Source organism: Zootoca vivipara, chromosome 10 (genome assembly GCF_963506605.1).
Source record: "Zootoca vivipara chromosome 10, rZooViv1.1, whole genome shotgun sequence".
Classification (NCBI taxonomy): domain Eukaryota; kingdom Metazoa; phylum Chordata; class Lepidosauria; order Squamata; family Lacertidae; genus Zootoca; species Zootoca vivipara.
The window spans coordinates 1,532,016-1,555,902 of record NC_083285.1 but is presented as its reverse complement, the minus strand read 5'-3'; the positions used below and the strand labels follow the sequence as shown (position 1 = coordinate 1,555,902).

General features: G+C 46.4%; 1 protein-coding gene across 9 annotated transcripts in view; it reads right to left on the bottom strand.

Annotated features, from left to right (window-relative positions):
- FRMD4A (FERM domain containing 4A) overlaps window positions 1–23,887 on the bottom strand; it is a 413,482-nt gene that overhangs the window by 58,658 nt on the left and 330,937 nt on the right. For all 9 annotated transcript variants that reach the window (XM_060279477.1, XM_035127381.2, XM_035127379.2 and 6 more), the window contains exons 9-11: window positions 22,697–22,762; window positions 21,762–21,819; window positions 20,776–20,862 (exon numbers count right to left, since the gene is read on the bottom strand). In XM_060279477.1, the coding sequence (XP_060135460.1) occupies window positions 20,776–20,862; window positions 21,762–21,819; window positions 22,697–22,762 (211 nt within the window). The remainder of the gene's footprint in view (window positions 1–20,775; window positions 20,863–21,761; window positions 21,820–22,696; window positions 22,763–23,887) is intronic.

Sequence of the window (23,887 nt, the reverse complement as noted above, 5' to 3'; positions counted from 1 at the left end):
AAACCAACCATTTGATTTAAAAGAAAGTGAAGTACACTGAAATTAATGATGCTTAATTTTGATTGGATTGGATCCATGTTGTTTGGAAAATAGACTCAAGATACATTTTCCTTGGCACACATGAACATAACAGAAAATCCCCCTTGCCAGAGGCCAACAGCGTCCATACTTTCTCCAGTCACTTTTTCAAATATATATACGTATATATAAATAGTGCATGATTAGCTGCACCAGAACTGGGAATGAATTGGAATGCACAGCACACTGCTACATTTATGCTCTCCTTTCCCGACCCAGCAAATTAATATGCACACAGAAATCTTGCTTATGCTGTGAATCTCCTTGGTGGGATAAAGGTGACAATTGGCAATGGTAGATTTGGCTGATCACCTGTTAAGAGCACATGGAAAACAAGGATGGACTGAGCTTCACTTTTACTGCAGGCCATACTGTGCTGTCAAGGATTTCTTTGGCAATGCTTCCACAATGCAGGTCAGCTGCAACTGGGTATTTATTTAATATATATATGGCTTCCTATTTCAACAGAAATCTCTATAAACAGCTTACAAATCCCAATAGAAAGGAATCATCATAAGGCTCTTATGCCCTTCCTCCAGCATGCATATGTGTGTGCTATAGAGAGGTGAATGTCTGCAAAACCTTTTCTGAATACAGACAAATCTTCCTGGATTGTGGTCATTGTTCAAATCAATCAATCTGTTTATCTTTCTATCTAGTTTCTTTGCAGCAGGGATAGTTTAGAGAGCAATGTACTGGCCATCCTGTCAAACAGAGCTTTCCAATTTTAACTTTGATTACATGCAAATAACGAATTAATTTATAGTTTTAGCCTTGGGGCTTATAAGTGCTGCCACAGACATCTGGTTGGCCTCTGTGAGAAACAGGATGCTGGACTAGATAAGATTTTGGTCTCCTTATTTTATGCTGAAACATTTTTCATAGATCATAGGAATGCCTGGGTGATCATGGGATTACAGGTATTCTGAAAAGCTACCAAAGTAATTGCTTCCACATTTATTTTAATACACTGTAGGTGGCACAAATCCTACCCTGTAAGAAACAGGCAATGACAAAGATCTTCTTCAAAGACCACCTTGCTGTTTTCAGTGAAGAAACTCAGATAAGCCTTTGGAATGTAGATTCCTAAGTGGGCTAAGCCAAAATCATTTGCCAAAAGACAAAAGGAGCAAAACTGAATAACTGGTCCTGACACACAAGCTGTTCTTACCCTGTCCCCTCCACTGTTCTGGATTATTTAACCCTTTGATAATGAATGACAAATGAAAGAATCCACTTGCTTGAGCAACTGTAAAGTTAGTGAATGACAACAAGAATGCAACTGAAACTGTACATCCTGCTTTGCTGGCCACTGAGTCAGCAAAATGCCAAAATGACTGTCTGCCCTTGAGGAAAAGGTACACATTCTTAGCATTCCAGAAGGCTATTGTCTTATTTGCTAAGGCACACTCATGAAACATTCACGGTCCACACTCACAGGTGACTTCAGCCTGCCCTGGCTCTCCACATTCCCAAAGAGACTTAACAGTGCAATCCTAGGCATATCTATTCAGAATTAAATCCTACTGAGTTCAAGGGGGCTTGCTCCCTAGTAAGGGAGTAATGTTTCCCACACTTCCAGCAGTCTCGCCAAGCATGAAACCAAAAATATGGGAAACTGAAACGTGCCCTTCTCTTTTATCTCTGTCACTGATTAAGGTAATCCCTGACACCATTGTAAACAATCAGGTTTCTGAGATACAGGTAGGTAGCCGTGTTGGTCTGACGCATAGCTGCCAAGTCTCCCGTTTCCCCTGGGAAACCCCCATTTTTAAAGCCGTTTCCCGCAGTCATCCTGAATGGCGAAATATCCCGTAATTCCCCCAGATTTCTTCCGGTGCCACTCTGTCCATGTCTGGGCACCGGAAATCGGGCAGCGCTGGCACAGGAAGTTGCTTCTACGCATGTTTGGACATGCGTGGAAGCAACTTCCGGTGCCGGTGCTGCTAATCCTGTATTTTTCTAACTGGGACTTGGCAGCTATGGTCTGACATAGTCGAAACAAAATAAAAAATACAACAATTCCTTCCAGTAGCACCTTAGAGACCAACTAAGTTTGTCATTGGTATGAGCTTTTGTGTGCATGCACACTTCTGAGATGAATGCTTTCGGAGAGGCTCCAAAGATAACAGTGAGATTTCAGCCCCCATGAATGCAGCCAATGTTGGGGTGATTGGAGATGAAGCCGTTTGTACCTTTCAACTCACAAGTTTAGCCACAACATTATTTTGGGTTTGCCCTAAGCAATTTGCCACAATGAGAGGAGAGGTCCAAACAACAAAGATAAGAACAAGTTTCTCCCCTCTCTGTTGCAGGGACACTGGAATTCAAAACATGCCAGATGTTTGCCTTGTGAAAGCTTCCAGTTCCTGTGTGCAGAAGAGGGGATTGGAGAAGTGGGAAGGAAGGAACAGAGAGTATATAATACCTTGTGACCCTTTGGCATGCAAATTCCCTCCCTCCAGATAAAACTCCAGATGCTTGGAATAGTTACCAAGGACCTGTCTTGCTTTCAGTACAACAAAGACTGCTGAGCTCTCCCCCCCCCATGTGCTCTGCAGTTGCCCACATGGCACAGCTAAAGCTGGCGGGGAAACAAAATATTCTGCTTGCTAGTGGGTTAAACCACTGAGCCTCTTGGGCTTGCCGATCAGAAGGTCGGTGGTTTGAATCCTCGCGATGGGGTGAGCTCCTGTTGCTCGGTCCCAGCTCATGCCAACCTAGCATTTTGAAAGCACCTCAAAGTGCAAGTAGATAAACAGGTACCGCTACAGCGGGAAGGTAAACGGTGTTTCCGTGTGCTGCTCTGGTTTGCCAGAAGCCGCTTTGTCATGCTGGCCACATGACCTGGAAAAACTGCAGACAAACGCCGGCTCCCTTGGCCAAGAAAGCAAGATGAGTGCCGCAACCCCAGAGTCGGTCATGACTGGACCTAATGGTCAGGGGTCCCTTTACCTTTACCTTTAGGCTATCATTAGAAGCCCCCCTCCCTACCCCACCATTCTGCAGAAAAATGAGATGCTTCACCCCAAAATGAGACAGAACCAGAACCAGCATTTATGGGGAAGGGCTGAAGCTTGGCTTGCAAACCATCCCAGGCTCCATCCATGGCATGTCCAGGTAGGGCTGGGAGAGGATATTGCCTGAAACCCTGCAGAGATGCTGCCGGTCAGTGTAGACAATATTGAGCTGGATGGACTGCTGGTGTGATTCAGTACAAGGCAGCTCCTTATGCTCCAGCCTTGTTCAAGGCAAGCATTTCCCCATGATTAAACCAGGCATCCCCAAACTTCGGCCCTCCAGATGTTTTGGACTACGATTCCCATCATCCCCGACCACTGGTCCTGTTAGCTAGGGATCATGGGAGTTGTAGGCCAAAACATCTGGAGGGCCGCAGTTTGGGGATGCCTGATTAAAACAAACCACACAAACAAAAACGGGAAACTAATGCAGTTAAAATGGGTATAGATGTTTTCAAAGTGTGTTTGGGGGAGTCCTGGAGTTGCATGTTAGGATTTCCTACTCATGAGTAGCTTATCAGATGTTCCCCAATGGGCTGCTCCACAACAGCGGAGAAGTTTCTCTGAAAGGCAGCTTGCATTACCAATTTGTCCCCAAAGAATCCTGGGAACCATAGTTTGTTAAGGGTGCTGGGAGTTGTAGCTCTGTGAGGGGGAAACTACAGATCCCAGCACTCTTTGAGGAAGAAGTCATGTGCACTGAATGTGCTTCAAATGTATGGGGCGGCCGGCAGCAGGCAGCTTCACAAGCATGACAATGGACTCCCAGGACTTGCTTCTGAGGCTGAATCCAATATCCTTTTGTAAACTTGGGTATAACATGGTTGATCATGCAAGATTCTTTTGGGCGATGCAGCCAGGAAGTGGTTCATCATAACTAAGAGGAGCATGTCTCTTTAATCAATAGTTTCTTCCCTGAGGCAAACTATCTGGGAAGGACACTAGCAGATGATTTTGGTCTGGTTCATCTGATGTGACCACTTGTCTACTTGGGAGTTTAACATGAGGCCACTATTCCTTATTCTTATGATGTCCTTAAGAAACGACTAAAAGTCACACTGCAGCACATGCAGAAAGTGCAGGATAAGTGCAGATCTCCTGATGTTTTACATTTTTAATGAAATGCAACCGCATTTCATTAAAAGAAGGAAGGGCCTTTCTTCCCCTACCCTGGTTTCCTTATCAAAATGTCCCCTCCCCTTTTAGAGGCTGTTGTTTGCTCCATGGACATCTCCATTCCAATTGGCAGCAATTAAAAAAGAAAATGTTGGAAGGGCCAATCTCTGGTGTATTTTTGGCCCTTGGACTGTCTAATCAGTTTTTGACCATGCACTGTTTTGTGTTTCAAAATTAAAATAAAAACTTCCTTTGGGTTTTTAAAAAAGTGACGCCTATGTCTAGTATTTACAGTACACTGGCAATCTTCCTCTCCAAAACCCAGTGAACTCTGCCTCACCCTCTCCAAGAAACATCATATTTGATGTTAAAGTAAAGTTACAGTACCGTTAAATGTGTTTAACTTTAGGAGGAAAAAAGGTCTCTCTGAAAATGATTGTTTAACATTGGAAAGTCTCTGTGTGTGTTTAGTTTGAAACCAGGTTGGTGCCTATTAAAACTGCCCACAGGTGGTGGTCGGAGACTGCAGCCAAAAAACCTCTGCTGTTCTGCAAAATGGTCTTCAAAGGGTGAAGGGAGTGGGTTGGGGGAGGGACTTCTGCAAAGCACATGATGTTGCAGAGTGTCCAGGTGCAGGCTGGAAAATGTCCTCAGTGGAAACCATTCCTGGGAACAGAATTACTGGCCCACTCCCAGGGCCTTGTGGATAGTTAAATAAGAGCTATAATCAAGGGCTTTAAAATTCCACTCTTCTCCCTCTCTTTCATTTCAGTGGATGTGGGGGGACATTTGTGGCTTGTTGGCCGTTCCATACTTAAGCTGAGGTTAGTAGGGAAGAGGCCCTTGAGCTCTGGATCCATATCTGCTATCTGAGAGAAGCTCTTGAAGGTTTTGCCACAAACAGGGGCCTGATCTTGGGGGGTGGGATCCACATGACCATATGTTTAGTTAAAGAGAAGCCCAGAATTGTGACTGTGACTTTAAAAGAATGCTAAAGGCTTATTGGGCAAAAGGAGGATCTTACAAAATAAATGAGGCTGGAAGAGAGGATACTCTCATGGACTGCCTCAAACAATGGCTGAGCACCATGTTTCTTTTACTGTGGTGAAGTATTTTTAATTGCTTTTAGTAATCTCATGGTGAAATTAATGGGAAAATGTTGGTTGAAATGGCCCAGCACTTATTTCAAGATGAGTTGGGCAACCATGGCTTTGGATGCTTAAGCAACATTTGTTGATACTTGTGGAAAGAGCCTGATGCTCTCATGAAAGGGATGTGGGTCTTCCGGACAGGAACTTAATTTGCAAATGAGTTGGCAAAATATTGCAGTGAGTTGTTGGCAACTGTTTTTTTGTTTTTGTTTTTAAAAAAACAACTCACTGAATTTCTCCCAGAAAGGGTTAATCTGGATTCAATGGGAGTTGGTGAAGGAACATGGGCAGCAATGTTGTTTGGACCCTGCAGGAAAGCATGCTTGTATGAGGAGCAGGATGGTTGCCATCCGTCTGTCTCAACAGACCATGCCCAGGCAAACTAAGGCCTGGGGGCTGGATCCAGCCCAATCGCCTTCTGAATCCGGCCCGCGGACGGTCCAGGAATGTTTTTACAGGAGTAGAATGTGTGCTTTTATTTAAAATGCATCTCTGGGTTATTTGTGGGTCATAGGAATTCATTCATTCCCCCCCCCAAACATAGTCCGGCCCCCCATATGGTCTGAGGGACAGTTGAAAAAGTTTTCTGACCGCTGCATTAGACAATGGAGTGTTTGGCTGCAGGAGTTGCCCGAAGGAGGCACACCAGGTGCCATCCAACCACCTTAGTGGCACCACTCTGGATTCGTGTAGGCTTTGCACCTTCGCCTTTTCTTCTCCCAAGGAAGTTTAGGATCAGTTTCCCTTCTCCTAGATGGGCTCCCTTCCTGGATGGACAAGCCCCTCCTTGACCGTTGGACCCCCTCTTGGTCTCGTCTGCTTAACCAACTGCTCACTCCCCTCCCCTAATACACCATTCACCACTGTATGAGGAGCATTTTCTCAATACAGTAGGGTGCTCAGTCCTTGAAAAAATATCTGGGCAGGGGCAACTGAATCCCAGCAGGGGACCAAATAGGAAAACCCAGCATTTATCAGGGTGAAAACCCAACAGAAGGCAATTTTATTTTGGTAGGTCCAGAATCAGAATGTAAAGGTAGACCTCAGCATCAGATATGAGGATGTAAGATCAACACAATTACACATGGCTGGGGTGTGTGAAAAACAGTCTTGTCTCTTGCTTTTGAGCAACTGGCCTGAAAGCAAGAAGCAGCCCAGGGAGGACGGAGGCTCTTCACTGGAAACAGAATGCTTCCTCACTGTGGGGAGAGGGGAAGAGCAAGCGGTGGGTTGGGGTGAGGGTGGAAGAGAAGATATTGGATTAAGGTCTACTTGGTTATCTTGAACCCCAAAGAGTAGCATCCACACTGAAACATTATCTTGAGGCGCCCACTTGTTCCTTTTAAAATCCAGAGCAGAAGTGCAAGTGCATTGAAAAGCACATGGCTTCGCCCAAAGAATTCTGGGAAGTGCAGTTTATCCCTCATGGAGCTACAATTCCCAGCCACCCTTAACAAATGACAACTCCCAGGATTCTTTGGGGGAAGCCATGTGCTTCAAATGGGCATGGTGTTAAAATGTGGCATAATGAAATTAACATGCATGGCAAAGGGGAGCAGCCACATTGGATGTTCTGAAGCAATAAAATAAACTGATAAATATTCATGGGCTGATGAGTAATATTTCTTAATAAATTATAATTGTTTTAATATTTTTTTAAATAAATAATACTTACTGAATAAATAAGAATCAGCCACGCACAGGCGGCGGGTTCTGCCCCACTTTGGGGATGCCCAGCTCATGCGTGTGATGTCATGTGCACGATGCCCACATGTGATGCCACATGAGGCCTGCCACAGCTGTGGAGAGGCTCGATGCAGGCTGCAGAATATTGAGGGGTCCTCCTGGTCCCCTCCTTGAAAATTTTGGCGGGGCCCTTAGCTCCTCTCATGGTGCCCCCGCAACCACATACATATATTTCCTGTATACTAATGTAATAATTCTGTGCATGGCAATGTTATATGCTTTGGATTCTTTATCTCTGCATTGTTGATGTATCAGATCTACTGCTACTTCTCTCCATCTGCTCTTGGTCCCTGGTCTAGTTTATCACATGCAACTCTGCCCCATTTTTGCTTCCTTCTAGGCTTGTTGATTCTTCACCTTCTTCCCTGCTGAAATTTCAAGGTGTCGGTCAAGAGTTTGTGCACCCATGGGAAAACTCTAGGCAGCCTTTGTTAAGGAAAGCAGAAGAGCAAATGATTAACAAAGCCTGCCAATAGTTAATGGTTTGCAAAGGTTATTGGAACTGTGTGCGCTGGCTAGAGGATAGCAGTTCAGGCTCTTAAAATAGTGAGATCCTCTCAGCCAGAACAGATTGCCTGCCTATCCTGGCACTTAAAGACATATTATTAATTATCGTATAGGCATGGGCAATGCCACTTTTGCTTTTTCAAAATGCTTCTGGGAGCACTAAACGCTGACTTTATGAGCCCTGTGTAAGATGAAAAGACTTTCAAAGACACTATAGATTCCTTCCATGCCTCTAAATGACTCTCTGGCAATTGTGCTTTTCACAGCACACATGCTGTTCAACTTCAAAAGCACATACGGTGCATGAAGCGAAACAGCCAGTGGGCCAGTCTGCAGCAGAAGTACAGCACCAAGACAGCAGCAGCAGCAAAGGCAGACAAATGGGAGGTGGAATGGAAAACACGTGAGGGGAAATAATGCCCTGAACTTAGCCTGGATGACGCTTGGCTAGTCACTGTCGCTTAACCCCAACTTTCTTCAGAGGCAGGATAACGTTGTCAAGATAAAATTGGATAATGCAATGTATGCCAAGGTCAGGATAGACATGGTCTGATAAGTATAGAAGTTGGTGAACCCACAAACTATGGTTTTGCATAATCTCATCTACTTGGAAGTCTCTTTCTTTCTTTTTGAAGAGGAGATCAGACACAGAGCTGTAATCCAAAGAGGGGAGTACCCTTGCCAGAGTTCAACCGAAATCCTAGTAGTTTCACTCCACCTTCCTCTGGCTCTTGAATGTTCACCCACTTCTCTCTGATGCCAAGTAAACTTGGCAGAGAAGTGTGGCACAGCCCTACTGTTGTCCTCTCTGTCTTCTTTTTCACATGGACAGTCAAGGTGGGTGTGGAGGGAGGCCAGCCTATGTGGCTTTTATATGGCTGGAATGCAACTTATTGTACAAAGGGATGAGTCACATCTCTTGCTCCCCCCATTTTGCCCCTGAACCCACCCAATACTGACAGGAAGGCTTCTCATGAGATTGAGAGGTGGTTTTTTTTATGGTTGCAGATCAGTCAAGCTGCCCATGAGGGAAGCCTCTGGCTGAAAAAGGTTTAGCTGCTAATCCAGGAGAGGAGAACCTGTTCCCTGACTCTACCGTAGTGATTCCAGCATCAAGCCTGATCAATCCAGGGAGAGGGAGAGCACACATCTTAAAGCAGGCACCCCCAAACTTCGGCCCTGCAGATGTTTTGGACTACAATTCCCATCTTCCCCGACCACTGGGATCATGGGAGTTGTAGGCCAAAACATCTGGAGGGCTGCAGTTTGGGGATGCCTGCCTTAAAGCATAGCAAGGCAGTGCTTCCTCTGTGTTTATTCAAGCAGCCTATTCACTTTCACAATTGCAAACAAGACCTGTCATTTACAAACTTGCCTTGGGTGTGTGTGATCATAGAATAGCACTGTGACTGAACTCTCAGTCAACAAGGTTCATGCACTGAGACCACAAAGCCTAGCATGCTGTCTGCTCCTGTCCTGTCCCCTCACGCTTTCCTATCTGTGCTTTGTAGTCACCTGTGTCAAGGAGGGGGTTGCTTTGTCTGAGGGGCCCCACCCAGAGATACTTGCTCACAGGTTCATGACAACCTGCAGCCCTGCCTTCCATCTCATTGAAGAACATGCTTCTACAATTTCTCTTTAGGGTGACTAGATACAAAAGAGGACAGAGCTCCTATAGAATTTCAGAAAGTGTGCCTTGTCATGCAAGTTGCACCTGCTGGGATTCCCTCTTCCTCTGTGTCCTCTTGAAGGGGAAGGAGTCCTGTCCTCATTGTCATCTGGCCACCCTTCTTATAATGTGCTACATAGGCAGATATATATTGCCGTTGTTTGGCAGCAATCTCTCTATATATAAATGTAAAAGGTCCATGTTTGCGTTTTATGATCTTTCTCCACAACCGCTTGATTGATTTCGTTGAAATTTGGACATGCAAATATCCGAGGGTTTGCATACCAGTTGTGTAGACAGATGTCACACCTACGGCAGGTAAAGCAGGTAAAACCCACTGGGAGGATCCTGGAGTACAGGAGAAGTTGCACAACAGTGGCCTCTAGTGGTGGCTACACTGGTACTGCAGGTAGGAAAGCTTTCCTCTCCACAACATCTCGGCTCGACTTTGCAGACTAAGCCAAGTAGAGGTGGGGGCTCTCCTGGGTGGGGGGAGGAGGGGGCAGAAAAGGTCATGGGTTGGGACAGGGTGGGGCCAATCACGGGGATGAGCCACAGCAATGCTTGGCCGGGCCAGCTAGTGTTGTAAAAAAAGTGCAGGTGGAAACTTATATTTCCTTATTAAGTTGGAGGAGTGAAAGAAATTGCATGCTATAGTGGTGTTTTGAATGATGCTCTTTACCTTGCACTTAGTATGGCCAGTCACTGAGAGAGGACTGATGGGCATTTGGTTGCTTTGAACTCCTGAAATGTGAGTCACACTCTCCTGCTAGGAATGAAACCAGCTTTACCGGTACTTGAGAGAGGATACACAAGGAGAAGTGAAGAGCAGCAGTTTAGATCAGGCTGTGGACCTTGTTCAAGATTTCAGGTTGCTAGGCTAACAGTGCTTTGAGACTAGTGTGCTTGCTTCTGCACATCTGCAATGCCAGCTCCAACTGTGTAACGGACAGAAAGGAAACATAACCTATAAAGGTTGCCATGAATTTCTCATTGCTCACGGAAGGGAGAACATGAAATTGTACATAACCAAGGCTGCCCTCCTGCTTTCAAGGAAAGATTAAAAATGGCCAATTGTGAAAATATCCAATCAAATGTTGCTTAGTCCAGTGCACAAGGGAAGCGATATGGAGTCTAAAATGCAGTATTTTCTTCTTTTGATCTCATTAGTCAGTTAAAGCATAGACAATATATCTTCAGGACTCAAATACATGTGGCTTTGGAAGCTGCAGTCTAATTCAATTCCCTTAACTACTGCCTCATCCAGGGCCTCTCATATTAAAAGCCTAACTGCATTTCCAGTGACATTTAGTACAGTGACTAAAAATTTAAATGTGCACAAATTGGATCCTAGAATGTAAGCCAACTGTCAGCCAAGCTCTTATAAGTTTTCTTTAAGCACTGAGAATTTTGCAGGGTCCTTGGGGTTGGGTTTGACCGGATGATGATGATGAGATTGTAAAGAGACAAGGCTCAGCTATTCAGTGTGGCAAATACAATAAGCCCAGAAAACTATTTAGGATGACCTAATGGGGGGAAATTACAATCTATTTTTTTAAGGCAAAGATTTTCCTTTGCATTTAATATACATTTCTCAGTTTGGACTGGTTTTGTTTCACAATTTCCTGCTTTGTCTTCTACGTACTTGAAATATTTCCCCCCACCACAATAATTTTTCAGTTTGTTTTTGGGCTTGGCATTGAGAAAAACTATCAGATGTAGACATTGTTTTGAATTGTATTTCTCCACATAATATTCTGTAATAGTTTCCTTCTCTTCTATCCAGAAACTACGATTGAATCTTTGCCATTCTGCAAAAATAGAATAAAGTCTTTAAGAGATGCCTGGAATCCCAGCCAGTTGCATTTCTGTATGCTAGTTTCACAAATACGTGCAATTTATGTGCATGTTACCCTAATGTTTGCATTTTTGTACACAATACTTCACTGGAAAATTGCATTACAAAATTTGGAGAAGTGCAAATTTTGGAGGGTCTGCATTTTGATTAGCATATTGTTTTAGAAAGTGCAGATTAGGTAAATTGTTTATAAATGTGAACTGAATCAAATTTCTTCCCCATCCACACTCTGAAGCTTTCTCCTATAGCAGGGCTGGGGAACCTAAATTAGGCTAAGGGCCCCCGACCCTTGTAAAATGCTGTCAGGCGCTGCATTGCAGTAATTCCTAGGAAAACTCAACTTCAGTTTCACCCTTTCCCCTCCATAGACTGTTATTTAAGAAGTTTGTAAAAGCTGTTTAAAGCTCTCCAACACCATTGTTCTGTCCTTGCTGTGCAGAAGGTAAAAAGAACTCAGCAACCCGTGGAAAAATTCGAATAACATCAACATACAACTGAACTGCAAGGCTTATAGCTATTCAATGCCTCAAACTTCAAAATCCAATTGCTCCCAAAAAATGCAGTATATGGGGGAGTAATAATAGGAACTATAAACATCAAGAAGAGGTAGGTCCTAAATCGTTTGCGTCATTCTTCAATATATGAAGACACCTTAAAAAAACCGCAACTCAAATGTTGACTCAGGGTTGCCTTGAGGTGAGCCACCAGGCTTCCAGTAGAAGCTGTCTGTAATAATCCATCCTGTTATGTACTGAGCTGAATCCTAGAACAATAGGATTCAGAATCAGCGGGAGCTACCCAATCCAACTCCAGGTGGAAGTGAATCCGCAACCTGATTGGCCTGCTGGAGCAGCCAATCAGGCGGCTGGCAGAAGTGAATCTGCTACCTGATTGGCCTGTAGGAGCAGCCAATCAGGCTGCAGGCAGAAGTCAATCCACAATATAATTGGCCCACAGGTGTAGCCCTGAAGTAGCCAATCACGCAAGGCCCATTGTGTAAATAATGTATATAAGCAGATGGTTTTGGGAAAAGAGCCATTCGTCTTCTCTTCTCCTCCTTGATGACTATGAGCTGAATAAAGAGCATGAAATTCACTCTCGACTCCGAGTATATTTCACTGGCGACGAAGGTGGGATCCTGCTGAGCTGACCGCCACCACGCACTGCACCGCAGCACCGCCACCTGCTGCACCGCTGCATCGCACCGTGCATCCAGGCTTCAGCTCCAGGACCCAAGGAACCCAGAATGGCAACCGACAGCAGCTTCTCGCCATTCAAACCAGCATCAGGAGACTGGGAAGGGTACGCCGCCCGTTTCAACTTCCTCCTGCAAGCGAAAGAAGTCACCAACGATGCCATGAAGAGGGCGACATTCTTCAGCGTCTGTGGAGAGGAGACGTTTGAAATCGCCCGGGCTCTCCTTGCACCTAGAGATGTCGCTACCGTCTCTTACAAAACAATAATGGAACGGCTGAAGGAGCACTTCTCACCACAGCCCTCGGTGGTAGCTTGCCGAAATGCCTTCTACGCAAAGCGGCAAGCCCCGGGGGAAACCATAACTGGGTTTGTGACCTCCCTCCGCCAAGCCGCCCGGTTATGCAACTTCTCAGAATTGGAGAACATGCTTCGTGACCGCCTCGTCGGTGGCCTGAGGGACGAGATGTTGCAACGACGCCTCTACGCCAAAAAAGACCTCACGTTCCAGATTGCTCTGGAGGAAGCCCTGGCAACCGAAGCCGCCGAGAGGTCAACGCAAGAGGCACGACCGGCCCCGCCATCCCAACCGAGGGTCTACCACGAAGACCTCACCGACGAATCCGAATCTGACAGGGAGGAAGTACACCGAGTACAGCGGCGCACTCAAGCAGCACACACACCACAGCAGCCTCGACGAGAAGGAGGGAACTGTGCAAGCTGCGGGGAGAACCACGAGAGGAGGACCTGTCGTTTCCGCAACGCAGAGTGCAGGCAGTGCAGAAAATTGGGACACATCGCCCGGGTGTGTCGGGCTCGACTCACCCGTCGACAAGCATCAGATGACCGACCCAGGAGCCCCAGGTCACACGGCACCATGCACCAAGGCAACTCAACGGAGATCACGGACTACCAGGTATTCCAGTTGCCCCATCCCAGCACAGAGAAAATTTATATAGAGGTACAGATAGAGGGAGCCCCATGCCGCATGGAGCTGGACACGGGTTCAACTCTATCCATAATCTCGGCCCGAACATTAAGGGAACTGTGCCCTAATGGGGGTCCCAAACTAAGGCCGGCCCCATTCACCCTCCGGGACTTCCAGAAACGTAAGGTCCCTACTATGGGGGTGGGGACCTTCAGGGTGCCATATCGAGGGCGAAAGCAACAATTGGACTTGCTGGTAGTTAAGGGCCCCTACGTTAGCTTACTGGGACTGGCATGGTTTGGACCTCTGGGGCTAGCCGTTACCGGGGTGAACCGCACTAGCTTACAAGTGGACGTGGACGCCATATGCAAAGAGTTTCCAGGGGTTTTCGATGGGGCATTGGGACGATATACAGGACCCCCCATTGCCCTACAGCTAGACCCCGCTGTACGACCCATCAGACACAAGGCCCGCCGGGTCCCGTTCGCCCTGAAACCCCGCATAGACGAGGAATTGGACCGGCTCGTGGAGCAAGGAGTGCTGGAGCCGGTGCCCAACGCCCCCTGGGAAACTCCAATTGTCACACCCGTCAAGCCTAACGGTTCGGTCCGCATCTGTGCAGACTACAAATGCACCATAAACAAGGCTCTCACGGCCCATGCATACCCAGTGCCAGTGGTCAGCCATGTCCTCGCCACCCTGGCTGGGTCAAAAATCTTTGGCAAACTGGACTTGGCCCAAGTGTATCAACAGTTGCCTGTGGACGAAGCCACAGCAGAGGCTCAGACGATTGTGACGCACAGAGGGGCATTCAGAGTAAAGCGGCTGCAATTTGGCGTTAGCGTGGCACCAGGCATATTCCAGAATCTAATGGACTCTCTCCTTAAAGGGATTCCTGGCGTCACCCCCTTCTTCGATGATGTACTGATCGCCGGGCCCACACCAGAGGAATTTGAGGACCGCCTCCGCTCCGTCCTGCACCGTTTCCAGACGGCGGGCCTCAAGGTGAAGCGGGAAAAGTGTTTACTGGGAGTGCCGCAGGTGGACTTTCTGGGATTTAAGGTGGACGCAGAAGGGGTCCATCCAACCGGTGACAAGGTACGGGCCATTTGTGAGGCCCCAGCGCCCAAGAGCAAGCCCAAACTTCAGTCATTCTTGGGACTATTGAACTTTTACCATGCCTTCCTTCCCCATAAGGCAGCGGTAGCGGAGCCCCTACACAGACTCCTAGATAAAAGGGCCCCTTGGGTGTGGGGCCAGCGACAAAGGGCCGCATTCCAGGCAGTCAAGGACTTGCTCGTCTCGAACTCGGTCTTAGCACACTTCGACGAGAGGCTGCCAGTGGTGCTGGCATGCGACGCCTCTCCCTATGGCATCGGCGCTGTCCTGGGACACCAACTCCTGGATGGAAGAGAGGTGCCGGTGGCATACTTCTCCCAGACGCTTGCTGCAGCCGAACGAAACTACTCACAGATTGACAAGGAGGGTCTGGCAATCGTGAAGGGCGTAAAAAAATTCCATGATTTCTTGTACGGGCGGCCCTTTACCATAGTGACTGACCACAAGCCGTTGCTTGGCCTGTTTGCCCCTGAGAAGCAGACCCCCCAAGTGTTGTCTCCACGTGTCCTCAGGTGGTCAATTTTCCTTGCCGGCTACCAGTATGCACTAATCCACCGCCCTGGGAAGGCGATGGGCCACGCAGACGCCCTCAGCAGGCTACCACTACCAGAAACAGGCCCCGACCCAGCGCCTGCACAAGAGGTTATGACCCTGGAGCTGCTTCCCGACCGACCCATTCAGGCACAAGAAGTTGCGCACCATTCCACAAAAGATAGGGTCATCTCCCGGGTCCTGGACTGGGTGTGGCGAGGATGGCCCAGCAGCAGCCCCGGGCCAGAATTCGCTGGCTACACAAACCGCAAACATGAACTGTCGGCCCACAAGGGGTGCCTGTTATGGGGAAGCAGGGTTGTTGTTCCCCAGCCCCTCCGCAAAAGGGTCCTCACAGCCCTACACGAGACACACCCAGGGGTAGTGAGGATGACTTCCGGTTGACCACGCCATCTTGCTCAGACGGGGGTCCGCACAGCGGAGCGGACCTCGGCGCTTCAGAGGTGGAGGGAATCGTTCCAGCGAAGCGAAACCTCCTTAAAAGCCCCAAATCGAGCTTTTTGGGGACAGATTTTGCCTGGCGGCGCCAAAAGCGGGCTCTCTCCTCCCCGGATCGGCTTTGTTTAAGCCCCCGAGAGCGAGGAGGTGAACCGCGGCGGACAGGCTGACATTGCTGCTCTGAGAGTGCGAAGCTGCGAGTCTGGGAAGTGGAGGTGGCCAATTCTTCAAAGAACATTCAGCAAATGAATAGACTGTGAGTAATTTGGATTCTTTGGAATGTAAATTAAGGCAACAATTTGGACCTGGGAGAGAGGGGAAAAGAGGAAGCCACCCCCCCCCCTACGGTAACATAAGAGACAGTAAACAGAAACCCGAAGCCGTAAACAGAAGATTTCAACTTAAAAGGATTCCTCAAAGGCATCAAAGAGAATCTCCCCTAAATGCAGGGTAAAAGGGGAGAGAGACTGTGGTTGTGATTGCCCTGCAGAAAGAAGTTAAGACTAAGAAAGACCTTTCTGTTCCTCGGGAGCCGGCAGCCCAGACAATCCAGTGAGTTGATCAGGATTTATAGTTAAATTCTATTTCTATCTTTATCTCTGGACTTTTTGGAAATTCTTTTTTGGTTTATATACTTTTGAAATGTGAGTTCGAACTTTATTTTTAAGAATGCAGCCAGCTTGTTAAAATGGAGTCGAGAAAATAGACTGCGATTATATTCCACCCCATGTGACAAGTTTTGACCTTGACAGGACTGAACTATGTCAACAAAAAGGTACCCGCCTGAGTTTCAGCGGACTGTTTTGACCTTAATGTGGGAAGCAAGAATAGAACTATGTCAAGAGGAGACACAACGGCAAGTGTTACAGAAACAATTCCAGATGATGATGGCAGAATATGATTTCTTAGAAGATGAAGCTTTTGAAACTGAAGAAGACGAATGTGAGAATGACAATGATGAGGACTGTGATGACTTAACACAAAATGAAGCCCATCACGAAAAAAATGATGATTTTACTCTACAAAAAGTTGGATGGAGTGCCTCCCCTTCGAGGGGGGCACGATTGGACTTACTGGAACTCCAGAATGACCACAGGGAAGAAGGAAAAATTAAGCAGAGAAGAGAAGAAGCTCAGGGGTCTGATATGGAGGCCTGGATGGCAAAAGACTGTAAACAGGGGGTGGGGTGAAGGGAAAGTGAAGTTGTGATTGTAAGGATGGGTTAATAGGACTATAACTGGACTGCTGACTATGGAACTTGCTGGATTGGTGGGGTGGAGCCAGTACTCGGGGGGGTGTAAGGTTAGTTTGGGAATAATTATAGGTTTAAAAAGTGAATTGATTCTGGAAAAAGGTGAAAATATGGAGGCCTATAGAGGGGTAAAAATTAGGCACGGGAAGAAAAAATGGGAGTTTGATTTCTCAGTGAGTGGACAATAGGCGAAAATGATAATAGTTAGTTTAAAAGTGGTATAAGATATAAAGGTGTATGTTATAAAATATGAACTATGAAACTGTTGAAGATGATAAATAAGGGAGGAAAACCGGGGAAGGGGGGAGGGTGGGGAAGCCCACAAAATATGGTTTAACAATTATGAATTTAACAATTATGATGAATTTTTTTTTTGTCTTTTTTCCTTTTTGTCTTTTTTTTTCTTCTCTTTTTTCTCTTTTTCTCTTTTTGTATTTTCTTTTTTTTGGTATGACAATAGATGGTTGGATGGATGAACTCCTGCGTACTGCCCTGGTTCACTGGAGCTCCCTGGTGGCAGGGGGGGGCTTCGGGGGCAGGGGAGGGGGAGGAGGACAGAAACCCAATCATAAAATGGACCACTTCTGACTGTTCACCTGCGTGGGATACTTCTGTGGCAGGGGAGGACCCATGGAGGGGGGTGGGAAGAAGGTGGAAAAGGTGTATATGTATGTACCATCTTTTGTAATTTGTAAAATCAATAAAAATTATGTTTTAAAAAAAAAAAAAAGAAGTTGCGCACCATTCCACAAAAGATAGGGTCATCTCCCGGGTCCTGGACTGGGTGTGGCGAGGATGGCCCAGCAGCAGCCCCGGGCCAGAATTCGCTGGCTACACAAACCGCAAACATGAACTGTCGGCCCACAAGGGGTGCCTGTTATGGGGAAGCAGGGTTGTTGTTCCCCAGCCCCTCCGCAAAAGGGTCCTCACAGCCCTACACGAGACACACCCAGGGGTAGTGAGGATGAAGGCCCTTGCCAGGAGTTATGTGTGGTGGCCGGGGATTGACAGAGAGATAGAGGCCTGGGTCCAACACTGCCAGACCTGCCAAGAATCCCGCCCGGATCCCCCAAGGGCCCCAGTCCAGCCCTGGGAGTCCGCCCGACATCCATGGTCACGCTTGCACGTGGACTTCGCTGGCCCCTTCCAGGGAAAAACATTCTTCATAGTGGTGGATTCCTACACCAAATGGCTGGAGGTCGCACTGGTACCATCCACTTCTACGGCGGCAGCCATCCGGGTACTACGTAAGCTGTTTGCGACCCACGGGCTCCCTGACACTCTCGTCTCGGACAATGGAACCACATTCACGTCAGAGGAGTTCCAGACCTTCACAGCGCAGAACGCCATCCGCCACATCCGCTCAGCACCATTCCACCCTGCCACCAATGGCCAAGCGGAGCGCATGGTGCGGACCACCAAGGACAGCCTCCGCCGCATGACACAAGGGGACTGGGAATACCGCCTTGCCGCATTTCTTCTAGCACAGCACAGCACCCCAAGCACAACGACGGGCCGGAGCCCAGCTGAATTACTAATGGGCCGGCGCCTTGCAACTAGACTGGACCGACTTCACCCCGACAGAGCTCAGGATGAGGTAGTGGTGGGGAAAGGCAGGAACCCCCGGACATTTGTGGCCCAGGACCCAGTGTATGCAAAGAATTTTGGGGCAGGCCCAGCATGGGTACCCGCCACAGTCACCAAGGTGACCGGTCCCGTGTCGTACGAGGTACTAACGGAAGGGGGGCAATGTTGGCGCCGCCACTGCGACCAGCTACGGCGACGATTCCCAGGAGGAACCCGGGAGGAGAGCGGGACAGAGGGGTCCCAAGGGGACAGCAGGGCAGTGAGGCCTGTAGAGTGAGAGGGGTGGGCAGGGGAAGCAGAAGCAGTAGGCACAGAGGGGCGCCCCGAGGCTGGAAGGACACCGGAACCAGAGCTACAACCTAGTGGTTCAGTGGCGCCAGACCAGACAGCCCCGGCACAGCCAGCAGCCTCGGAACACGAGCCAGAACCAGAACCCCTGACCAAGGAACACCCCAGGCCACAACGCACACGGAGGCGGCCAGCAGACCTTGGGGACTACGAATGCAACTTCCCGGGCAGGACTGGAACTTAGAGGGGAGGGGTGTTATGTACTGAGCTGAATCCTAGAACAATAGGATTCAGAATCAGCGGGAGCTACCCAATCCAACTCCAGGTGGAAGTGAATCCGCAACCTGATTGGCCTGCTGGAGCAGCCAATCAGGCGGCTGGCAGAAGTGAATCTGCTACCTGATTGGCCTGTAGGAGCAGCCAATCAGGCTGCAGGCAGAAGTCAATCCACAATATAATTGGCCCACAGGTGTAGCCCTGAAGTAGCCAATCACGCAAGGCCCATTGTGTAAATAATGTATATAAGCAGATGGTTTTGGGAAAAGAGCCATTCGTCTTCTCTTCTCCTCCTTGATGACTATGAGCTGAATAAAGAGCATGAAATTCACTCTCGACTCCGAGTATATTTCACATCCCAAAGGAGATTTCACTTCCAGGTTAGGGTTTAAAACTAACATACTCTTTCCAAAAAAGAGCTTAATGATAGTCCAACAGATTTATCAACTGATGGGAGACATAATGACTTCTTGGCTATAGGGGAAATGGGGTTAACCAGTGCCCCAGTCAAAAATGTATATTGCTGCCTCAATATCTTGTTGTTTGTGAGGGGCTTTTCTGACTCCAGACGAATGAAGTGATAATTAGGGTCGGCAACTGGGAAAATCAGTGTGTGTGTGGCACAACTGCCCTTGACTCCACACCTTATTTTCTCAAGATATATTTTTTTAACTTTCCAGAGAAGCCCTGCTCCTCTTGAATTCTGTGGTCTCAGGCAGCCTCCTACACTGCTTATTGGATTGCACAGCGCAAACTTCTAAACTTCCACCCCTCTTCAGACTCAGAAGAACCCTCTTCTTTGTGCATCCAGCCAGGGCTAGTCACCAAGGTGGCTGCTTCCAGCTACCACTACCTTGGCTCAGATGAGGAAGGTGTACAGACCTTGTTCCTTTTTATCTCCTCTGAAACATCATTTGAAAGGAAGCAACAAGGTACCACACCACTTGGTGTCTGGTTCTGGAGGCTCTGTTTCAGAAGTTTCATCCACATAGGATGGAGAGAGAGAATGAAGAGCATGAGCCTAACTCCCATTTATCTCATCAGAACAATGCTAGATGCTTCGGGGCATGAATGAATGGAATATCTCGGCTGCTGACAAGTTGTAATTTTCTGAGAATGCACAATGGCTAGTTTGTACAAATGAACATGTGCAATCAAAGACAGTGCTACTTTCTGGAGAAAAATGTGCCTGCACAAAACTGTATAGAAGATTGCTCTCAATTGTAATCATATAAGAGTGCAAATATCTTGGTTATATTCAGGCATTCAGATGTCCAGCCACTTTCAAGCAATGCTGATATCCACAGCTTCTCCACTTGGAACAAAAGAATTGGCAAAAGGCAACTCTTCCCTTTCTTTCGCCCTATTCTGCCTTATTTAAATATGTATAGGAACCTATAGCAAGATACTACCAAGGTAAAAACTGGGATTTTGTCTCCATCTTCTTACACCTTTGAGAAAATGGGCTATACTAAATATCACACAATATTCTAAGCCCTTGCAATTAATAGTGCTGCAGCTGCATTCCAATGCTCTCTGCTAACAGTTGTTGTTGTTTAGTTGTTTAGTCTGTCCGACTCTTCGTGACCCCATGGACCAGAGCACACCAGGCACTCCTGTCTTCCACTGCCTCCCGCAGTTTGGTCAGACTCATGTTGGTTCGGGAACACTGTCCAACCATCTCGTCCTCTGTTGTCCCCTTCTCCTTGTGCCCTCAAATTCCTAACAGTGACCGCAGTAAATAAGGATTACTTCAGACTCTTAACTCTCTGCCATGACCTCTTTAAGTAGCCTACAGAAACACTCACTGACAAATGTTTCTGCTCATATATCAATTTAATAAAATTTGCATACTGCACATTTGCATACAGCACAAAACTTGTAAACATCAAACATAAATATAGATTAAAATTATCTATAAAATCCATAAGTTAAACATGTTGGCCTCCTCATTCAAGCAAAAGGCAACATAAGTCTCTTTAAATAATGTGCTTACCTTTCTTGGCTTCACTTTGTCGTGGTAGTCATACTGAAAGATTCCCTTGTAGCTAAGTCCTAACCACCAAGGAATTCCCTGCTTGTCCTGGTGTAAAGAAAACGTGCACATATACCAGAGTCAATGTTATTCTGAAGGGGGTTTAGCAAAAATATAGAGGCAAAGGTAGCAAGAATCCCCTGCCTTTATTAATTTCAAATGTGTTTGGACAGTCTTCGACAGTTGGAACATCCTTAACAGAGATTGCTTTCAAACAAGCAGTTTTCATGTTGTTAACCTTCACTCACTTTTGACAGTGAATGTCATTGTCAATAAATTGCATTCAGGTTTTTTTTTTGTGTGTGTTGTCCTCCTTCCTGTCTTGCTTTTTAAAATCCCAATTTGTGACCATTTTTTACCAGTTTAAATTGAACCAAAGTGGCAACCTGCGCATTCCTATGTCTCCCCCCACCCTGTTCTGACCCATTACCTATCCCTGCCCCCTATTTGGCCCCCCACCCCCCGGCAGGCCCTACCTCCACTTGGTGTAGTCTGGAAAGTGGCCTAGTCTGCTGTGGCCTATTCAGTCTGCTGGGCAATGTTGGGCCTTGTTGCTGCAAAAGGCCTGTTTTCAGTTGGTTGCTGTGGAATTTTGTGATGTCATCTGGTGGTGCGGCTTTGGAGGCAGCAGCGTGTGATCTGCCTTTCTATTGGCTGCTTCTGGAGTCTTCAGAGCTTCTGGTGGTGACGTCTAATTTGGGCACCACTTTTTGTGTTTAATCATTATTTTAGGTGCGAAAGGTGTGTTTTTTTGGAATTTTTAAAATGCCAGATCCCTCCCTGATGGGCATGGAACGTTGTGGCCAAATTTGTTACATTACGGTTCAGCAGTTACAGAAAAAGGCTGTTACATCTGCACGCGCAATGCCTACATTTTATATATATAGATTCTTGCAAATCACTTGGACAACATTTCCATCAAATAACACTTTTCAGTTGAAACGTACCTTAACTGCATAATAATGGACTCCGTATGTTGGAAGAGATTCTACAATGCTCATGTAACTGTGGAGGGAAGTGCAAAATAACAGTGTCACACAGACAACAAGGGGAGGCAATGCAAAAAACAACAATCCTCATTAACATTTGGGTACCCCTTCCAGGGTATATTAAGGACACGAATTCTAAAACTAATGAGTAGGAGTGGATCCATATCATTGTATAGGACACAGAAGCATGTTTTATTTATCTCCATCTTGATGGGAAGCTGTGAGGACTGGTAGGGTAAATTGTTAGACATTTTAAAAGGGATTTGTAGATTTTGTTAAACTTCAATGAGACCTCCCATTACCTTTTGCATCATTGTAACATATTTCATGAAATACTGGATTATATTGAAGTATTTATTGGAGTGGCACGTTCAAATTCTTTGCAATGAAATCTAAATTAAAGACCACAACACTACTGTATGTCTAGAGGAGGACTTGCAGTCTGAAAGAGCATATGTTAAACAGTGGCTTTCAAATATTCTGCCTTCAGGGAACCCTTTCTTTAAGAACTTTCATGTCAAGAGACCCCCAAACATCTTGAAACACCCATCTGTGTTAGGGTGCAGTTCGAGATCTTCTTAGGCCTTGCTGTTGTCAATTGAGTACACACTTTAGAACCCAGCCAATATTCTCCTACAACTGTGGATGGTGGCCAATAATCTGTGGTAGGAAGACTATTTTTTTAAGGCTTGGCCAACATTAGTCATCTTCTCACTGAGGAACTCCTGAAAAGTTTCTAAAGGACCTCAGTGTTTCCTGGAACACAGCCCAAAAACCACTGCACTAAAATAGAAAATGCTATGTAATTACTTGTAGAATGTTCAACTCCCCGCCCTCCATGTTACATCGCAGAGACAAAGTTCATCATAGTAGAATCCCTCTTCCCAACTTACTTGACAATGGCTTGACCTCTTGTCTGCCCATTTAGCTTCTTGTAATGCTCAATAACTCGGTCCTCACTTTGAAGGAGAGAAACAGAATCTCATTACCTTTAGCACAGCTGAAAAAATAGTGCAGGGCCTCCATTGTAGAAGAGGCATCTCATAAAATGGTGGCTATCAGCCCAAGGATTCCCAAAGAGGTCTAAAAATACTAAGTGATGGAAAGCAGAAAAACAAAGCTAGCTAATACCAAAAACAGTTATTTTTAAAAACTTTTATGTTTATAAATTAAAACAAGAACTACTACAAGAACTACACACACAGAGGCAGAAATGCAACAAAAACAGAGACCTATTTCAAGAATTTCCTCCTCCCTTAACCATGGATAACACTAACCAGATCCATCTTAACCAGGAGAAAAATGATGGTTGGAAATCCTGATTATAATGAAACCCATGGTTACAGTGAAATATAATCTGTGTAGATACTACACTTAACTTTGGCTGAATCTGGCAAGTGAAAAGAAGCAGAAATGTATGGGGCATATCTGTGCATGCAATCTGTGGCCCACTCTTGATCTCTTTAACTATTTGCTCTGGGCCAAATGGAAGTATGTTGAGCAGTGCTTCCCAAGCTTGGGTTGCCAGATGTTGTTGGACTCTCAACTCCCATCGTCAGCCAGCATGGCCAACGGTCAGGGATGATGGCACAGGTGGCCCAACATTATTGGGGGACCCAAGACTGGGAAAGGCTGCTATAGGGCCATGGTGAAGAAAGCTTCAGTATGATTAGTGCACAAATAGCCAACTTGGTGTTCTCCAAGTGCCATTGGACCAACTCCTATCAGTCTCAGCCATCAGGGTTTGACATCAGGGATGATGGAAGTGGGTCCAGCAACATCTGGCAACTATCACTTGTTTGGTGCAATGTTTGAATTAACAGACCATGGTTTGTAACCAGCCATCAAATCAGAATGAGAAAATCTTTGTGATAACAATGAATGAAAAAAACAAACCCCATTAATTATTCCTCTGCCTCCAATGCCTACTAAACCCAAACAAGTATGAGGTTTAAAAGTTTGAACCATATCTTGGGAGAGCAAACCATGATTTAGTGTGATGTATGAATTGAGTCAAAAATTCAGAAACAGAACCTATCCCGTTCCTAAATTCTGTACAAACAAATGATTCCAAACAGAGAAAT